Source organism: Garra rufa, chromosome 13, assembly GCF_049309525.1.
Source record: "Garra rufa chromosome 13, GarRuf1.0, whole genome shotgun sequence".
Lineage (NCBI taxonomy): Eukaryota > Metazoa > Chordata > Actinopteri > Cypriniformes > Cyprinidae > Garra > Garra rufa.
The window spans coordinates 27,525,331-27,544,437 of NC_133373.1; the positions used below are offsets into that span (position 1 = coordinate 27,525,331).

The following is a 19,107-nucleotide window of genomic DNA, read 5'->3' on the forward strand; positions in this document are numbered from 1 at the left end:
ACCCCCTCCTTTTTACAATTTCTCTCAGCTGTCAAAGCAACTGATATTAGCAACTGCATTTGTTCAAATCTACCCTTATAAAATAGCCATAATACCACAGATACTACCACAATACCAGTTAATTAGTTAATACTACTTCTGGTCAAATAAAATTAAACCACTTAACCTAAAATGTGGTGTTGTTCAAAGGAACTTTTAGAATATTTGTTTTTATTTATTTATTTATTTATTTATACATATCTAATAGCGACTTTTAAAATACTGAACAATAGCTTTATTGTAGTTACTGTAGTTTCTATGGTATTTTGTACAATTGTATGTACCCAGGCTTTTATCTTGTCATTAAATGGCTGTATATTACATGATGTTCTCCATTAAAATTGACAAAATATAAATTCATAATCTCATTTTTGTGTATTTTGTCTTTTCATTAGTGGCATCGTTTGAATATATTTGAAAATGTCATTTAGCAAGGCTTTAAAAGTGATGATAAAGACTTTTTTAATGTTACAAAAGGTTTCTATTTCAGATAAATGCTGTTCTTCTGAACTTTCTATTCATCAAAGAAACCTAAAAAATCTACTCAGCTGTTTCCAACATAATAATAAAAATAAAAATGTTTTTAAACAGCAAATCAGAATCCTGTGACGGATCCTGTGATTGGAGTAATTATGCTAAAAAAAATCAGTTTTATAATCATAGGATTAAATTATTTGAATATATACTCAAACGAAAAACGGTTATTTTAAATAGTAAAAAATATTTCGAAATTTTACTGTTTTTGCCGTACTTTGGATCAAATAAATGCAGGCTTGGAGAACAGAAGAGACTTATTTAAGAACAGTAAAAATCTTACTGTTCAAAAACTTTTGACTGGTAGTGTAACGTTATATGAAAAACACGGCCAAGCGTAATTGATTAAATTATGCAAACCGTGCAATAAAATAAATTAATGTATATATTAAAATAATATAAGGTACATTTTAATTCAATTTCATGCTCCAACAGCTTTTACTTTTATGTAAAACACTACGATATTGTTACTTTATTATTTACATTATTGTTAAGTCCGAGTCATTTATAAAATAAAAAAATAATTTTTAATTAGACCTTTTCTTATTATGCATATAGAACTTATGTAATAATAAACATTTTCGTGGTTATGAAGCTCTTGTAGTCGAATATTTCTACGTCATGCTGCCGGAAGTTCCGGCGGAGCAGGACGGAAGTAGGTACGTGGCTGCTTCAGCTGACATTCTGCACGATGGCGACAGAGGTTCAGAGCGGCGACCTCAACAGTGCAAATTCAAGCCGGCTCGAAGTTTCTATCGACGGTTTGACTTTGAGCCCGGATTCCGAGGGCGAACAGGAGCAGGCCGAAACGTCCGCTGGCCAGTCGGCGGAGCAGAGCGCTGAAAACCCTGAGCTGAGTAGCGATGGGGAGGAGGGCGAACCTGCCAACAGCGGTACGATCGAGAGGAAATGGGGCTTTTCTTTAGTCGAGCTCTACGGGCTGGCCCTCAGATTCTTTAAAGGTATGTTATGCCACTATCCACTCGAGTAGACGTTAATTGAACACAAACGTGCATTAGCATTGCCTCTATGTTGCAGATGTTGTTTCGATTTAGTGTGGTCGCTGTTTTCTTATTAGAGTCGTGTCTTTTTCAGTTAAAGGTGTTTGCTGAAAAGTTCTGCTTATAGAGGTCTTAAAGTTACTTCAGTCGCAATGTTCAGGGTTGAGAATCTCTAGAGGAACTGTCCCAAACGGTGACAGCACCGCTATGTGTCATGTGCCTCACTGATGACTTCAAATCAAAGTGTCTCTATGTGAAAGATTGGAAAAATAACCGAAATAGACTAGTGAACCACTAGTGCTATACTTGCTATGTCTCTGACAGCAAAACCAGCACCGTAGCTCTGTTTTCAATAAAATAATTGGTCCTTTCCGCAGGTCTTCACCTATTGCTAGTCTGTGGGCTGATGAATGCAGTGTGCTTATGTGTCCATCAGCTCTATAGTCTGTTAAGTGCTGCAGCTCTCTAATTAGTGCACATTAATGCACAACTAATGTACCAAGATGTTTCAGATGCCAGCTGAGCATTAAAGCGTCCTGTGTGTCTAGTTCATGACTTGCAAAGCATATGTGCAGAAAAAAACTCATGATCATCTTTTCATGACATTGACATTAGAGTTATCAAAGTCAAAAGTATACATACACCTTGCAGAATCTGAAAAATGTTGTTTTACTGAAATGAGAGAGATCATACAAAATGCATGATATATTTTTTTAATTTAGTACTGACCTGACCTATAAAAGATATTTTACATAAAATGTTTACCTATAATAGTCCACAAGAGAAAATAATGGTTGAATTTATAATAATGACCCTGTTCAAAAGTTCACATACACTTAATTCTTAAACTGTGTTGTTACCTGAATGATCCAAAGCTGTTTTTTTTTTTGTGTGTGATAGTTCATGAGTTTGTCCTGAACAGTTAAACTCCCTGCTGTTCATCAAAAAATCCTTTAGGTCCCACAAAGTTTTGGTTTTGTAGCATTTTTGTCTGTTTTGACTCATATGCAGCTATTACAGAAGGTTCAAATGCTCACTGATGCTTCAGAAAGAAACGTGATGCATTAAGAGCCAGGGGTGTAAACCTTTTTTCGGTTTTGAAGATCAGGGTAAATTTAACTTATTTGTCTTCTGTAGCTTCTGAAATGTCAGCACTAAATGAAAAAAAAAAAGATATTTAGGCAAAATAAGAAAAATGTACACATTTTCATTCTGTTGAAAAAGTTTACACCCTTTAGATCTTAATGGGTCGTTTTTCTTTCTGGAGCATTTGAGAAACCCTCAGTTGTCCTCAGTGTGAAAAGATGGATCTCAAAATCATACAGTCATTGTTGGAAAAACCAAAGAATTTGTGGGACCTGAAGGATTTTTCTGAAGAGCAGCAGGCAGTTTAACTGTTCAGGACAAACAAGGGATTTATGAACAACTATCACTAAACAAAAAAACAGCTGTGGATCATCAGGTAACAAAGTATTAAGGAACAAGTGTATGTAAACTTTGAACGAAATAATTTTTTATAAAATCAAAAATTATTTTCTCTTGTGGACTATATGAAATGTTGTTTATATGAAATATATTATTCAGGTCTAGCCTGGAAAAAATTCAGACCCTAATCTATTAAGATTAAGGGTCTGGCATCGAGCAATGAAAAGGGCCTAACTCGAGGGGCGGCACCAAGCGTGCATTTGAAACTCTCACTGCACGCAATTGGATAACGCCACGAACAGCAAAAACAGCAAAAACGTCCTTCTTGCAAAGGAACGATTCGAGTGCGGTTTTCTGTTCCTCTTTTATATGAAAAGCCAAGTCTAACTCGTTCATTGTAGCGGCCAAAACCGTTTCAAACAACTGGTGTTTATCTGTAGCCGTCTTTCAATGTTTACTAAATGATTCCGGACGTCGCAGCGCTGTCGTCATCAGTTTAGCTCGCCTCTGACCTGCCTACATCAAATACACCGATTTGATTGGTTCCCAGAACTGCTTGCGTAATGCAGTAACGTGCATCATTGCTCGATGCCAGAGTGTCTTGCAGAGGCAATTCAAATTGTGCTCTCGCAAGACCTCTGGATTTCCAGGGTGATTCAGGTCAGTACTAAATAAAAAATAACATGCATTTAGTTTGATTCCTCTTATCTAGGTAAAATAGTTAACATTTTGCAGATTCTGCAAGGTGTATGTAAACTTTTGACTTCAACTGTATCTGTAGTGACACGGGCAAATTTGCATTAATATGACATTCTAAACTGGGACTTGGCTTTGTGAGTTACCGTGACCTTTTAAATGTGTTTTTGAGTTGTTGAAATATTGTCTCAGGGTTTACGTCAAGTAAATATTTGCAATCAAAGTGGTTCGGCTGACAAAACAGTTTAGAAATCCTTTTTCTAACGTGATGAGAGCCAGTTGCAATTTTAAATCCACATTTGTTTGCTTTGTTTTCCCTCAGAAAAAGATGGGAAAGCCTTCCACCCAACCTATGAGGATAAACTCCGTCTGGTAGCCCTCTACAAACAGGTGTTGCAGGGGCCCTACAACCCAGATGCTTCCCCTGAGGTGGGCTTCTTCGATGTGCTAGGAAATGACCGCAGGTAAGCACTGATTTGATCTTTGGCATTACTGTAATTCTCTGCTTATAGTCACATTATTAATTGATATTTTTACCACAGGTGTTATCCTGAAGCTCTTTTGTACAAAAATCCATGTCTAAAGTGTTTTATATAAATTTATATATATTTTATGAGATCCCTCTTTTCACGCTGAGGACAACTGAGAGACTCATATGCAAATATTACAAACGCTTCAAATGCAGACAGATGCTTCAGAAGGAAAAACGATGCATTAAGAGCCAGGGGGTGTAAACTTTTGAACAGAATGAAGATGCATCGTGTTTCCTTCTGAGGCAGCAGTGAGCGTTTGAACCTTCTGTAATAGTTGCATATGAGTCCCTCAGGTGTTGTCAGTGTGAAAAGATAGATCTCAAAATCATAGTGTCATTGTTGGAAAGGGTTCAAATAGACAATAATGCTGAAAAACCAATAAAATTGGTCAGAAGAACAGTGGGCCGTTTAACTGTTCAGGACAAACTCATAGGACTCAAATAACTATTTTCTTTTATGTGTAAACATCTTTTATGTGAAATATCTTATTCAGGTCAGTACTAACTAAAAATAATGTGTTTTTTGTGTATGATCCCTCTTATTTTTGTCGTTAAAAAATGTAGGTATGTTTGAATACAGGATTTGAATGGTATTTATTTATTATATATTTTAGGCTTAATATTTTCTTTTAATTAAAGATGAAACTGTTCTTATAGATGCTACAAAGTTCCTGTAGTGTATTAGCTTTATTTTATTTTTATTTTGTTGTGGATATACAGATGGGGATCTGTAATAAAAATTGTAACTTTTTCAGAAAAGAATGGTCTTCTTTGGGCAATATGGAGAAGGAAGAGGCCATGCTGGAGTTTGTGAGGCTGTTGAATAAATGTTGCAATTTATTTGCACCTTTCGTCGCCTCACACAAGATTGAAAAGGAGGAGCAAGAGAGAAAGAGGTCAGACTTGCAGATAAAGATGATTGATTTTCCTTCTCTATCGATTTTATCTTCTCACTTTTTAGTGTCACACTTATTTAAATTAGACTGACTTACTGTTCTACCCTTTGACCAGTTGAGTCTCTTGAGATATAGACTTCATTCAGAGAGAGCCAACATAAAATAAACTTCTTCTTAAATAACGTTTAAATTCCCTGTAACCTTTCAATGCCTCTTATGTTGTGTACGTTGTCGTGTCTTTTTTGAGAAGGAGGGAGGAAGAGGAGCGTCGACGCAGAGAGGAAGAGGAGCGTGAGCGGCTGCGGCAGGAGGAGGAGCGACGCAGGCGTGAGGAAGAGGAGAGGCTGAGGAGAGAAGAGGAGGAGAGAAGGCAACTTGAGGAGGAACGACTCCGTGTAGAGCAGCAGAAGTGAGTGATGCTTGTTTAGTTATTCCAGACCTACAGTAGAACAGCATTGTTTGAAAATATCTGTCAGTGTTTGCCACACATAGACGAATCTGTGGCGGTGCGCCACAGATTAAATTCCGATCGCCACAGATTTAACACCAACCAAAAAAAAAAAATCAATACCGACCGTCACATATTGCGTTTCGTTATTCTTTTGTACGCTATTTAAAACAGGCAGCGAATTCGTTCAACTGCATTTCCTTTCCCTGCTCTTCATCTCTCTGTCACTCACGCGTCTCTCCCTCACACACACACACACACACACACACACACACACACACACACGCACGCACACAGCCCCTCCCCTCCGTGCACACCACATCTGTCTGGATCATCTGTGGAGAGAAGAAGGCTGGCGAAAGGTTGGTATCTCGTGAACACTTTTAACACACAATCACAGATTAAAAAGTGCTATAAAATATTTTATATTCTGAATACAATAGTTTCAGTGTGTTGATGTTACTGTAAGTCCCGACCCTTAGCAAACGCAATTGCGCCTTCTTTAGAAAGTTAAAGGGATGGTTCGGAGTAGAATTGACTTCATTGCTATGCACTCCGAAGCCCATGTAAATACCCCATCCGAAGTTTTTTTTACCTTAGTCAAACATTTATGGAGATATTAGAGTTTTTCGAATTGCTTGTTACAGGAGTGAATGCTACATGTGATGTATCTCGTAAATTGCACCACTAAACGTGCAAGTAATCTTACCAAACTTGTACAGTAGTGTAAATAGGTTATGTACTCACAAAACGCTGCATCAGAACATTTGTAAGTCCACCATGAGTGTTTTAAAAACACGTTTTAGCCGATCCCTACTAGTTTCAAAAACTACAAATGGCGACACGTCGACGTCACTTCCCTGGTTTGAAAAAAGCACGTAAAAGTCCTCCTACAAGTTGACATGCACACAGATGTAGTAGGAGGACTTTTACGTGCTTTTTTCAAACCAGGGAAGTGACGTCGACTTGTAGCTTCTGAGACTAGTAGTTCTCGGGTAAAACGTGTTTTTAAAACACTCATGGTGGACTTACAAATGTTCTGATGCAGCGTTTTGTGAGTACATAACCTATTTACACTACTGTACAAGTTTGGTAAGATTACTTGCACGTTTAGTGGTGCAATTTACGAGATGCATCACATGTACCATTCACTCCTGTAACAAGCAATTCGAAAAACTCTAATATCTCCATAAATGTTCGACTAAGGTAAAAAAAACTTTGGATGGGGTATTTAGATGGGCTTCGGAGTGCATAGCAATGAAGTCAATTCTACTCCGAACCATCCCTTTAACTAGTCGCAAGTTTGCGGTAAAATGTAGGCTAGCCTAGTTGGGTTGTCGAGGTCAAAACACTATATGTAGCAGCTGTGAATCAAATAAAAGTATTATAAATTATGTCATCTCTTTACTTTTACACTGAATGTTTGCTGCGTCAATCCAGATGAGTATTGAAAAGTATTTTCCGCGACTGAAAAAGGCACGTGTTGAGGATGAGTCATCACGGAGGTATCAGTCTGAAACAGAGCTTAGTCCAACCAGTGTAATTAGTTATGTTATTGTTTACAATAGTTTCAGGCTTCAACTAGTGCTGCTCAAGCAGAAAGACAAGGTCAGGGAGAGAGCTTGCCTGAGGATCTCTATCAATGGACCCTGTCCTGAGGACTTTCCATATGATAGGGCTTTAGAATCTTTTTTTTTAGGTGCCCTAACAAAAGTTGCAGACTGTGCAGCAAGTAGGCTGTTGTATATGGTGTTAAATTAATGTAATAAAGTTCTGTAGTTATTGTAGTTAAAGTCCCCCCCCCACCCCCACCCCCCCGGACAAACGTCTAACGCCCCCCCTGGCTGACCACCACACATTGCCTTCAAACCTGTGGGAAACACTGTCTGTTTAAAGACTTACAGGGATAGTTCTCCCAAAAATTACAATTCTGTCATTAATTAGTCACCCTCATGTCGTTCCAAACCTGTTAGACCTACATTCATCTTCAGAACACAAATTAAGATATTTTTGATAAAATCAAAAAGCTTTCTGATCCTCCATATTCAGCAATGCAACTACCACGTTCAAGGACCAGAAAGGTAGTAAGGACATCATTATTATAGTCATGTGACATCAGTGGTTCAGCCTTAATTTTACGAAGCTACAAGATTGCTTTTTGTATGCAAAGAAAACAAAAATTATGACTGACTTCATCAATTTCTCTTCCGTGTCAGTCTCCGCCATGGTTTGGTTATTAATGAACTATCCCGTTAATATTTTGACCATATTTTAGAGCAGGTTGTCATTTGTGACGCATCTCATAGTAACAAGCATATTCCTGAATGAGTTTGTACTGAACGACCTGAGAGTCTAGTAGTGTGTGATTTTCAATCATTTAGTGTATGATGCCCAGTTTTTCTCTGTAACCATTTACAAAGTCAAGAAGGGCATGATGCCTAGTGTTTTAATATCTGTTCAGATTTTTCAAATAATGTTGTGTATTCCAGCCTTTGTACTATAGGCCAGGGTTGGGCTGATACCAACATTTTGGCTTCGGTATGATATCAGTTTCTTTGATACTAAATCAATACCTTAAACGGCCTTGAATGACTTATAAAATTAAACTAGGACTGACAACACTTTCAATTATTCAATATGAATTTGTCATGACACATGAAAATGTGAAACAGTCTTTAGCCCAACCTAGAATAATCTTTCAACAACCTGAAATAGTTGGTAGTTATTTCATCTGCCAAACACATTATTCAGATTAAAGGGATAGTTCACCCAAAATGAAAATTCTGTCAATTAGTCACCCTCATGTCGTTCCAAACCTGTAAGACCTTCGTTCATCTTCGGAACACAAATTAAGATATTTTTGATTAAATCCAAGAGCTTTCTGACCCTCCATAGACAGCAAGGGTCTTACCACGATCAAGGCACAGAAAGGTAGTAAGGACAAAAGTCGATGTGATATCAGTGGTTCAACCGTAATAACTACTGTATTTAACAATTATTCTCTTCCACATCAATGTAGGCACTAGGGTTGTGCCGATAGACGATAGTATCGATTCGTGTATCGACTATAGTCAGAGATATCGCCTGTTGCTGATCCCTTTGACGATAGCAAGACGATTATTATTATCTGTCAATAAAGTGCCTAACGCGATGCAATGCAGAGAGTCAGTTCTAGGATGCTTCAGAAACTTGCCACAGTATAAATACTTGCATAGAGTGGCTGCGGTGTCGCGCTGCAGACGTGAGCAGTTAAAATGGTTAAGAGATTTATTCATCATACAGTGTAGATAGATTAACTGATTAAAAAGGGAGTGTTTTTTTAACACGTACTAGACTACTAGGCTAGGCTAGTCAGTGATGATGTTCTTTGATAATGTAAATGTTCTTTGCTCGTTTTCTGTAGCTGCTTTTTGAATAACTAAGGAATTGTAAGCATTATATTACCCAGCATTGCAGTCATTAGGATAACAGAGGTAGTAAAATGTGGTTTAGGCTGAATTAAATACGATATATCAGAATTCGTCTGTATATAATAAACATTCACATCAGTAACATCTATATGCGTTAATTAGAATTTTGATGCGATAAAATGGCACTAAACAAACGCAAGTTAAATGTGCATCGCTTCTCCACATTCTATATGACCTGAACCTCAACATGAACTGATGACAACAATCAGACATACAGCGGTTACATTATCGCAATATGACGGGTAAAGAAAGATAAATTAATTTACATTCATGCATGCAATTACCACTCACTGAAGATAGCAGATAGCAAAGAATGAAACTGAAAGTAAACTGGAACCTCTCCGGCAGAACTACCGTCTGCACTCTGTACACGCACAACTAAGTCACATGACAAATAACAAGACTACACTTACAAAACAAATAAGGAATTTAGTACATAAATAATTAAATAAATTAGCATGATACTATCGTTTATCGACGATCTCACAGGCTGACGATATGAAAATTGAGCATATCGCCCAACACTAGTAGGCACTATTAATGAGAGTACCACTGCACATGCGTGTGCATTCATCTGCTCGTAAACTCTCTTTAATGTTGGCAGACTGTCCCAGAAGAGAAGAAATTGTTGAATAAAGTCGTTATTTTTGTTTTCTTTGTGCACAAAAGCTGTTCTTTACGGAGCCCCTTACGTCACCTGTAGAAGAAAAATAATTAATCCGTGGGGACGGTTTTGCAATTCGTTCCCTCAGTTTATAAACCGTTCTCACGAATTCTTAAACTGTTCCCTCAGTTTAACAATTCGTGCCCACGGATTAACAAACCGTGCCCACGAATTTCCAATCCGTGCGCTCAGATTTTGTAAACCGTACCCTCGGATTTTGAATCCGTACCCACAAATTCATAATCCGTGCGCACGCTTTCGCAATCCGTTCCCACAGTTTGTAAACTGCTCTCACGGATTTGTGGCCCCGCCCCCAAATTCAACCAGGACACCTGTTTAAATGCTGGATGCATTGTTTTGCATTTATTAAACTTTATTTCTCAATAGGCTATATGAGACTATGCAAACACTGACAAAACAGAGTTTTTAGCTTTATTTTATATTAATCACCAATAGATTAGCTGCCAAAACATCATGTGTTTTAACCTATTGGTTATTAATGTAAAATAAACGATAAAAAGACGCCTGTTTTGTAAGTGCGGTCATGGTACCAAAATAAAATAATAAGTGAAGAGCGCTGTTCAAACGGCTTTGTTTTATATAATATTTTTCAAAATATAAAATTACCTGAATTAAAAAAAACGAGTTTTGGAGAGGAGAAGGTAAAAAGCAATACAAAACAAATAATGTACAGGTTATGTTGCCATTCCTTTGCTCTCAAACTAAATGCAATGTAATAATAGGCCTTATTTAATAATAACATTAATAGTGCAGCATGCATCTAACTCTGGGTGAAAAGCTTATCATAATCACAAATCTGTGAGAGCAGTTTACAAACTGTGGGAACGGATTGCGAAAGCGTGCGCACGGATTATGAATTTGTGGGTACGGATTCAAAATCCGAGGGTACGGTTTACAAAATCTGAGCGCACGGATTGGAAATTCGTGGGCACGAATTGTTAAACTGAGGGAACAGTTTAAGAATTCGTGAGAACGGTTTATAAACTGAGGGAACGAATTGCAAAACCGTCCCCACGGATTAATTATTTTTCTTCTACAGGTGACGTAAGGGGCTCCGTAGTTCTTGTAGCTTCATAAAATTCACATGGTCACATGGACTATTTTAACGATGTACTACATTTCTGAGCCTTGACTGTGGTGGGACCTTTGCTGCCTATGGAGGGTCAGAGAGCTCTCGGATTGCATAAAAAATAGCTTAATTTGTGTTCCAAAGATTAACAAAGGTCTTATGGGTTTGGAACGACATGAGGGTGAGGGTTTCATTTTTGAGTGAACTATCCCTTTAATGTCTCATTAAACGGAGTGAAAAAGCTGTTACGCTATGCAACCCTGGTGAGTTAAGGTACATGCTTGATTGTGTACATAATTTATTTTTTCTCACTCTCACTGGTGTGTTAGGCAGCAGATCATGGCGGCACTGAATGCACAGACAGCGGTGCAGTTCCAGCAGTATGCAGCACAGCAGTATCCTGACAGTCCCGAGCAGCAGCTCATCCTCATTCGACAGCTCCAGGAGCAGCACTATCAGCAGTACATGCAGCAGCTGTATCAGGTGCAGCTCGCTCAGCAGCAGGTGAGAGCCCATAATTGGGAAAAAATAAGCTTTAAAAGTGGTGTTTTAATTGATTGTTTTAAATAAACAGTTTTGAAAATGTACTTTTTATGAGTTCTAGAATGTAATTTAGCATAATTCTGGACCGTGTGTTTGGGTTTTTGTTTTCCACTTGGGTCATGCCAATGTTTTCACTGTTTTTTTTTCCAGGCTGCTCTGCAGAAACAGCAGGAGGATGCTATAGTGCTGTCTACATTAGAGGCCAGTGAGGTGTCAGCGCCTTCCACTGGAGAAGAAGCTCCCACACTGAACGGCCAGGCAGAGTCCACTACTGACAGCTTAGAACGAGACCCAGACCTGGAGCCTGCAGACGAGGTCACTGAGAATGGACCAACCGGTGAGTTTGTGTATTTTTACCACTTCATTTGAGTACTGTTAATGTCAACTTAAAACCACATTGACAAGTTTTGCTGTGCAGCTCCAACTTTTTTACAGTCCAGTTATTTTCTAATGAATAAAATCAAGTCTTCCATAATTTTTGTCTCGTTGAATATGCAGTATGTCAGATTACAGAAGAACATGAATTTTAAATGCTGTTTAATTATGATTTAAGGGATTTATGGACTTAAAATTGAATTTATTTTTCATGCTGTATATTCATATTCTGGTACATTTCAATTTAAAATAGGGTTGGGTTGAAAATGTAGATTTCTTAATTTTAATCTATTCTTTTTTCAGTAAACTGACATTGATTCTTAAAGGGATAGTTCACCCAAAAATAAAAATTCTGTCATTAATTACTCACCCTCATGTTGTTCCAAACCTGTAAGTCCTTCACTCATCTTCACACATTGCTGACCCTGCATAGACAGCAATGTAACCGTGTTTAAGGGCCAGAAAGGTAGAAAGGATGTCATTAAAATAGTCCATGTTAAATCAGTGGTTCAACCTTAATTTTATGAAGCTATGAGAATACTTTTTGTGTGCAAAGATAACAAAAATAAGACTTTATATATTATTTCTTAGTCTCCTGAACGCATGACGGAAACTGACACTGAAGAATTGCAAGCTTGTAAATTCAAAAGCAGCAAATCAACTTGTAAAATGTCAATGCCCACCTCTAAAAAAAAAAAAAAAAAAATCCATATTCATTAATGTGTACCATATTCCTGGTTCTCAGACTCTCCCCCTGTAATAGCAGCCCCCTCCATGTGGACCCGGCCGCAGATAAAAGACTTTAAAGAGAAGATCCGTCAGGATGTGGACTCTGTGATCACGGTGGGCCGGGGGGAAGTGGTGACTGTCCGGGTTCCCACCCACGAGGAGGGCTCCTACCTCTTCTGGGAGTTTGCCACTGACTATTACGACATTGGCTTTGGAGTCTTCTTTGAATGGACTGACTCTACTAATGCATCGGTCAGCGTGCACGTCAGCGAGTCTAGTGACGAAGAGGAGGAGGAAGAAGGTGAGGAACGAATGTGTTGATTCTTTGGTACCATATTATCAGCTGATATTGTTTCCTCTGTTTTTACATTACTTAGTTTACCCATGTAATTTTTTAAAACACAAATAACACATTTTGATGTACACTGCTGTTCAAAAGTTTGGGATCAGTACGATTTTTAATGTTTTTTTTAAGAAGATTCTCATGCTCAAGGCTGCGTTTACTTGATAATAAATACAGAAAAAAACTGTAATATTGTCAAATAATATTTCAACGTTAAACAACTGTTTTCTATGTGAATATAATTTTAAAAATGTTATTTATTCCTGTAATGCAAAGCTGAATTTTCAGCGTCATTACTCCAGTTTTCAGTCACATGATCACTCAAAAATCATTCCAGTATGCTAATTTATTATCTGTGTTGAAAACAATTGAGCTGCTTAATATTTTGGTTGGAATCTGGGATCCTTTTTTTCAGGATTCTTCAATAAATAAAAAGTTAAAAAGAACAGCATTTATTTAAAATAGAAATCTTTTGTGACAATATAAACTCCCATTTAAAAGTTTGTGGTCAGTAAATTTGTATTCTTTCTTTTTTGAAAGAAATTAATACTTTTATTCACCAAGGATGTGTTAAATGGATAAAAAGTGATTCCAATTTTGATATTGTTAGAAAACTGCTTTTCTTTTTAACATTTAGTTCATCAAAGAATCCTGAAAAAAATTCACAGGTTCCAAAAAAGCAGCACAACTGTTGCCAACATTGATAATAAATCAGCAGATTAGAATCATTTCTGAAGGATCATGTGACACTGAAGACTGGAGTAATGATGCTGAAAATTCAGCTTTGCATCACAGGAATAAATTATATTTTAAAATATATTCAAATAGAAAACCATTATTTAGAACTGTAATAATATTTCACAATATTACTGTTTTTTTCTGTATTTTGATGAAGTAAATGCAGCCTTGATGACCATAAGATAATTCTTTAAAAAAAAAAAAAACATTAAAAATCTTACTGATCTCAAACTTTTGAACGGTAGTGTACCTTTAGCAAAGTCTCAAATCTCATTTTCATACTGTAAATTATAATGTTGCACTTGTATTTATTTAAAACTATTTTAGTTTTTTGTTTAGGCAATACAGAATTCTATTATTGGTCATAAAATTAAGAATATTATTGATTTATTGGTATTAAACAGAAAAGTAATATCAGTGTAAATAAATACAAAATGATCAGTTTTCTAACAAAACGAAAGCTCAAGGGTTTAATTCTTGCAAGAAAAATTAAGCCATAGGTATTGTAAATTTACTGGTCTAAAATAAAATAATTAATAGACTGAATAACTAAAAAATCTTTTTTTTTATTTTATAGTGCAGTGGTATGATATATATTTGTCTTATTATAGTTATATAATCTGAGTCAAAGCTATTTGCCCTGAGGATTCTAAGATTCCGTAGTTTAAGTATTAAGGAAATACTTTGAATGTAAAGTTAACTTAGAATTTCATTTGTAGTATAAATTTGTCATTTTTATTTATTTAGACAAAATAGTTTAGAATAGTAATATCACCTATTTATTGGATATTGACTATAAATAAATACCTTGTTGGCATCAGCCAGAATTTCAGTGTCCGTACATTTAAATTTTGGAAATGAAAAGACTTAATTTAGATTGCTTTATTTAAAGTTTATATACACTACTAGTCAAAAGTTTTTGAACAGTAAGATTTTTTTTTTTTAAGTCTATTCTGCTCACCAAGCCTGCATTTATTTGATCCAAAAGTACAGCAAAAACGGTACAAAATATTTTTACTATTAAAATAACTGTTTTCTATTTGAATATATTTTAAAATGTAATTTATTCCTGTGATTTCAAAGCAAATTTTTTTGCGTCACTACTCTATATATATACTCTACTATATATATATATATATATTTATTATTATTATTATTTATATATACATATATATATATATATACTGACTCAAAGATTTTGAATGTTGTAGTATAATGTTACAAAAGCTTATTTCTGATAAATGCTGATCTTTGAATCTTTCTATTCATGTAAGAATCCTGTTTTAAAATACTGTTTTAAATATTGATAATAATGAAATAATAAATGTTACTTGAGCAGCAAATCAGCATATTAGAATGATTTCTGAAGGATCATTTGACACTGAAGACTAAAGTAATGATGCTGAAAATGTAGCTTTGATTACAGGGGTCAATTCTTAATAATAAAATAAAATCATACTGTTCAGAAACTTTTGACTGGTAGTGCCATTGATTCAATTTATGTTGTTACGTTTTCTGTAAGTATGAATTGTATATTTAAGTCCCGCTTTCGTTCTCTCAGGTGAGGGCCAGTCTGAAGAGGAGAAAACCAAGAAAGAGGCCGGGAAACCGCAGGTGGATGAGATAGTGCCGGTGTACCGGCGGGACTGTCATGAGGAGGTGTACGCTGGGAGTCACCAGTACCCCGGCCGCGGTATATACTTGCTCAAGTTCGACAACTCCTACTCGCTCTGGAGGTCTAAAACCGTCTACTACAGAGTATATTACACCAGATAAGCCTGGAGTTAAGACTGTGGGACAGGAATGTGTGTGCGTGTATGTTAAGAGATAGATGGACACAAAGAAAGATCAAAAATAAGGAAATATATGGGATGTCCACTACGGGGAGGGGGCGGGACAAAGAGATTTAACATGATTGTGTGTGTGCGTATGTTTCGATGTGTATGCAAACTTTGAGTGTCTGTCATGCTGTTGGAGTCCAGGAGGAATGAGCTATGTACTTTTGCACTCTAAAAGATGTACTCTATGAATTTGTGCTTGATTGATATTCTAATTTCAGCCTCCATCTTCTAATTTCATCCAGGATAAATTAGTGTATCCTAATTAAAACGGACTACAAACGTCATGTTTAGATAATGAACAACGGAGCAAACACTAACACGCCGTTTTCCCGGAGTACTTCCTTATTTAGGTCAACAGCCAATGGTGTGCATCTGTACTCATGTTTTCCTCCTATCAGCACACAGAACTGAAGTGCAAGATGAAACGAATGGAAAGGACTTTTCTAACAATGCAAAGGTGGATCTGGAGGCCTTTATGAGGAGATTTTGCAGCATTTTCTAAACCGGATGGATTGTGTCGAAAACATTTAATATTTATTAATCTCTGTGATAGAGTAGGGTCATGTTTGTGTCTGTAAGTCCTGTAACATTTAAGACATTTCTCCATCATTCGCTTCTCTGCTTCCACAGAGCCCCGGATTTACTGTTTGTGTTTTGTATTTTTTTTGTTCGTTTCGTCAATGCGAGATTTATAAGTATTGACTTTTAATGTGGCACTAGTAGTTTGAAATATTCTTGCCTTTCATTTTGGTCATTTCTTTGTTACTTTATGCATGTAGTTACAAACAGCCATGTTGAAAACTTAAAACTGTATGTATATTGATTTCGATTTCTACTCGTCACACTTATACTTGGTTCTCTAAATAACAAGCATCTCTCATCGTCATCATATTAATAATGAAGTGTTTGTATAGCTGATTGAGACTAACTATCAAAAGCTGCATTTGAGTTGCTGATTAACATTTTCTGTTATTTATTGGACTGTTCAGTGCTTGAAGATTACAGTGAAGTTACTGAGAATTTGCAGACTTTTTTTCTTCAAAAATAGCCACTGGCTGCGTTGTTGAGTGAAATGTGTCGCGTTCATGATTGTTTGTCAAAGATGCCTGTATAATGCAGGTCACTGCTATTTAACTGTGATCAAACATCGTCCATACAGATGCTGTTACACCGTGTTCACATGATGAATAAAGCAGTGTGTTGGAGTGTTAAGAGCTGTGATGATTCAGTGTTCATAGAGACTGTCATGCTAAAGCTGTCCAAAGACTACATTTAATGTCACATGTACAGTTACAAAAGTTCCCGTGTTTATTCTTTCCATGTATTTTTCTTTTTCACTTTTTGTAATGCTGACTTCAGGCCTTTGTATAGTGAAAAAGTGTAACATTTGGCATGGTGTTGAAAGTACATCTTTTGGGAAAAAGACAACCAACGATAGGGTTACTGAGCTGAAAATTGTCTTCATATTTAAAGTGGAAACTCAAACGGTGATTTTCTGACCATAAAGGCATGAACAGAAGTGTTTTTGTATTGGTTTCGCTAGTGTGATCTGATCTGTATGCATTCGAGGATGAGTGTCCTGAAGCGTATATTTGATTAAACAAGCGTTCCTCTGTATGTACCTCCTGATTCTTTACTGATACCCTTCTAGTCCTGTGCATGTTTTACATTCTCAGACGATGTGTTACAATATCCGTTCACTAATTCTTGAGAAATGGGGTAAAACATGTTCTACAGCTTCTAACAGTTTTTTTTTTAATAGCAAAATGTTTTAACAAATGTGCCCTAGATAAAATGTATTTTACAGTTGAGGTCAAAAGTTTACACCCCCCTTTCAGACTCTGCAAAAGGCATGTTATTGTTTATTTAGTACTGCCCTGAATATGATATTTCACATAAAAGGTGTTTACATATAGTCCAAAAGAGAAAATAATAGTTGAATTTATCAAAACTACCTGGTTCAAAAGTTTACATCCCCATTGTTTCTTAATACTGTGTTACCTGAATGATCCACAGCTGTGTTTTTTTTTTAGTGATAGTTGTTCATGGGTCCCTTGTTTGTCCTGAACAGTTAAACGGCCTGCTGTTCTTCAGAAAAATCCTTCAGTTCCCATAAATTTCGAAAGCAAAGCATTTTGTGTATTTGAACCCTTTCAAACAATGACTATGATTTTGAGATCCATTTTTTCACACTGAACAACTGAGGGATTACAACTACTGTTCATGACAAAACAAGTTCAGTTTACCCTGATCTTCAAATTCAAAAAGTTTTCACCTCCCAGCTCTTAATGCATCGTGTTTCATTTTGGAGCATCGTGATTAAAATGAAATGTAAAAATGAACGAAAAGTGTCAATTCGCGGAACCAATCAAACGTGTTCCTGTTGTATTTAAGAATGGATTGACCAATCAGAGGTGCTTAGATTAGTCAGCGCTGAAACTCCGGAGCTGTTTGATAAGTGCAGATACAATGTAAATACAACACGTTTTATTTCGTTGCTTCAGTGATTAGCCTAAAACGTTTTTTTTTTTTTATTATTATTATTGCATAACTAATTCTAGACTTTGCTAACGCCATGAACTGACATGTTTGTCTATGAAGAAAGCATGTGACGTGCCAAAAATGAAACAAAAACGTTTTATAGTTTTCTTCATTGATATTACTAAACACTACATTATAAAGAGCAATAATCTACAATAATGATTTTTGTCATAATATTGCAGCCCTATGAGCTCCTGTTTTTTTTTTTTTTTTTTAAATGTAGGCTATAATTTAGATGATGATCACTGATGCTTCAGAAGGAAAAACGATGCGTTGATCCAGGGGGTGAAAACTTTTTGAATTTGATCAGGGTAAATTGAACATATTTTGTCCTTCTGGAAACATGTAAGTATCTTCTGTAGCTTCCCAAGGGAAGTACTACATGAAAAAATATGATATTTAGGCAAAATAAGAAAAATGTACACATCCTCATTCCATTCAAATGTTTTCACCCCCGGCTATTAATGCATAGTTTTCCTTCTGAAGCATCAGTGAGCGTTTGAACCTTATGTAATAGCTGCATATGAGTCCCTCAGTTGTCCTCAATGTGAAAAGATGGATCTCAAAATCATACAGTTATTGTTGGAAAGGGTTTAAATACACAAAAATGCTGAAAAACAAAAGAATCTGTGGGACCTGAAGGACTTTTCTAAAGAACAGCGGGCAGTTTAACTGTTCAGGACGAACAAGGAACTCGTGAACAACTATCAATAAACAAAGAAAAACACAGCTGTGGATCATTCAGGTAACAACACAGTATTAAGAATCAAGTGTAAACTTTTGAACAGGGTCATTTTTATAAATTTAATGTATATAAATTTAATTTAATTATATATATATATATATATATATATATATATATATATATATATATATACATTTATTTTTTTATTAAAAATAACATGCATTTAGAAAAAATGCATAACATTTTGCAGATTGCAAACTGTATGTAAACTTTTGACCTCAACTGTAAATAATACTTAATATATAATACTTTAGTCCCATTACTCATCAATCAGAGCCTTTAATTATGTTCATTAATGAATTTGCATTTACAAACAAAGAGGCTATTATAATGGTAGCTTGGAGCAGTTTGTGACTCATCTGTAGTCCAGCTATAGGTCATGATTTCCTTATGCAAAAGGATGTTTCAGCAGGCTCAATGTTAACAGGAAAATGAGTACTATCACTCCCATCCAAAA

General features: G+C 36.0%; 1 protein-coding gene across 2 annotated transcripts; it reads left to right on the top strand.

Moving 5' to 3' along the window:
- The first annotated feature begins 1,227 nt into the window (after positions 1-1,227).
- Positions 1,228-16,985, top strand: acbd3 (acyl-Coenzyme A binding domain containing 3). 2 transcript variants are annotated; one of them, XM_073853169.1, is made up of 8 exons: positions 1,228-1,535; positions 4,018-4,159; positions 4,983-5,123; positions 5,374-5,532; positions 11,125-11,299; positions 11,489-11,675; positions 12,459-12,743; positions 15,085-16,985. In XM_073853169.1, the coding sequence occupies exons 1-8, from the start codon at positions 1,265-1,267 to the stop codon at positions 15,297-15,299; spliced, it is 1,575 nt and encodes a 524-aa protein (XP_073709270.1). In that variant the 5' UTR covers positions 1,228-1,264; the 3' UTR covers positions 15,300-16,985. The 2 variants fall into 2 exon arrangements, with proteins under 2 accessions (XP_073709270.1, XP_073709271.1); XM_073853170.1 differs by having other exon boundaries at positions 12,480-12,743.
- Positions 16,986-19,107: the final 2,122 nt, after the last annotated feature.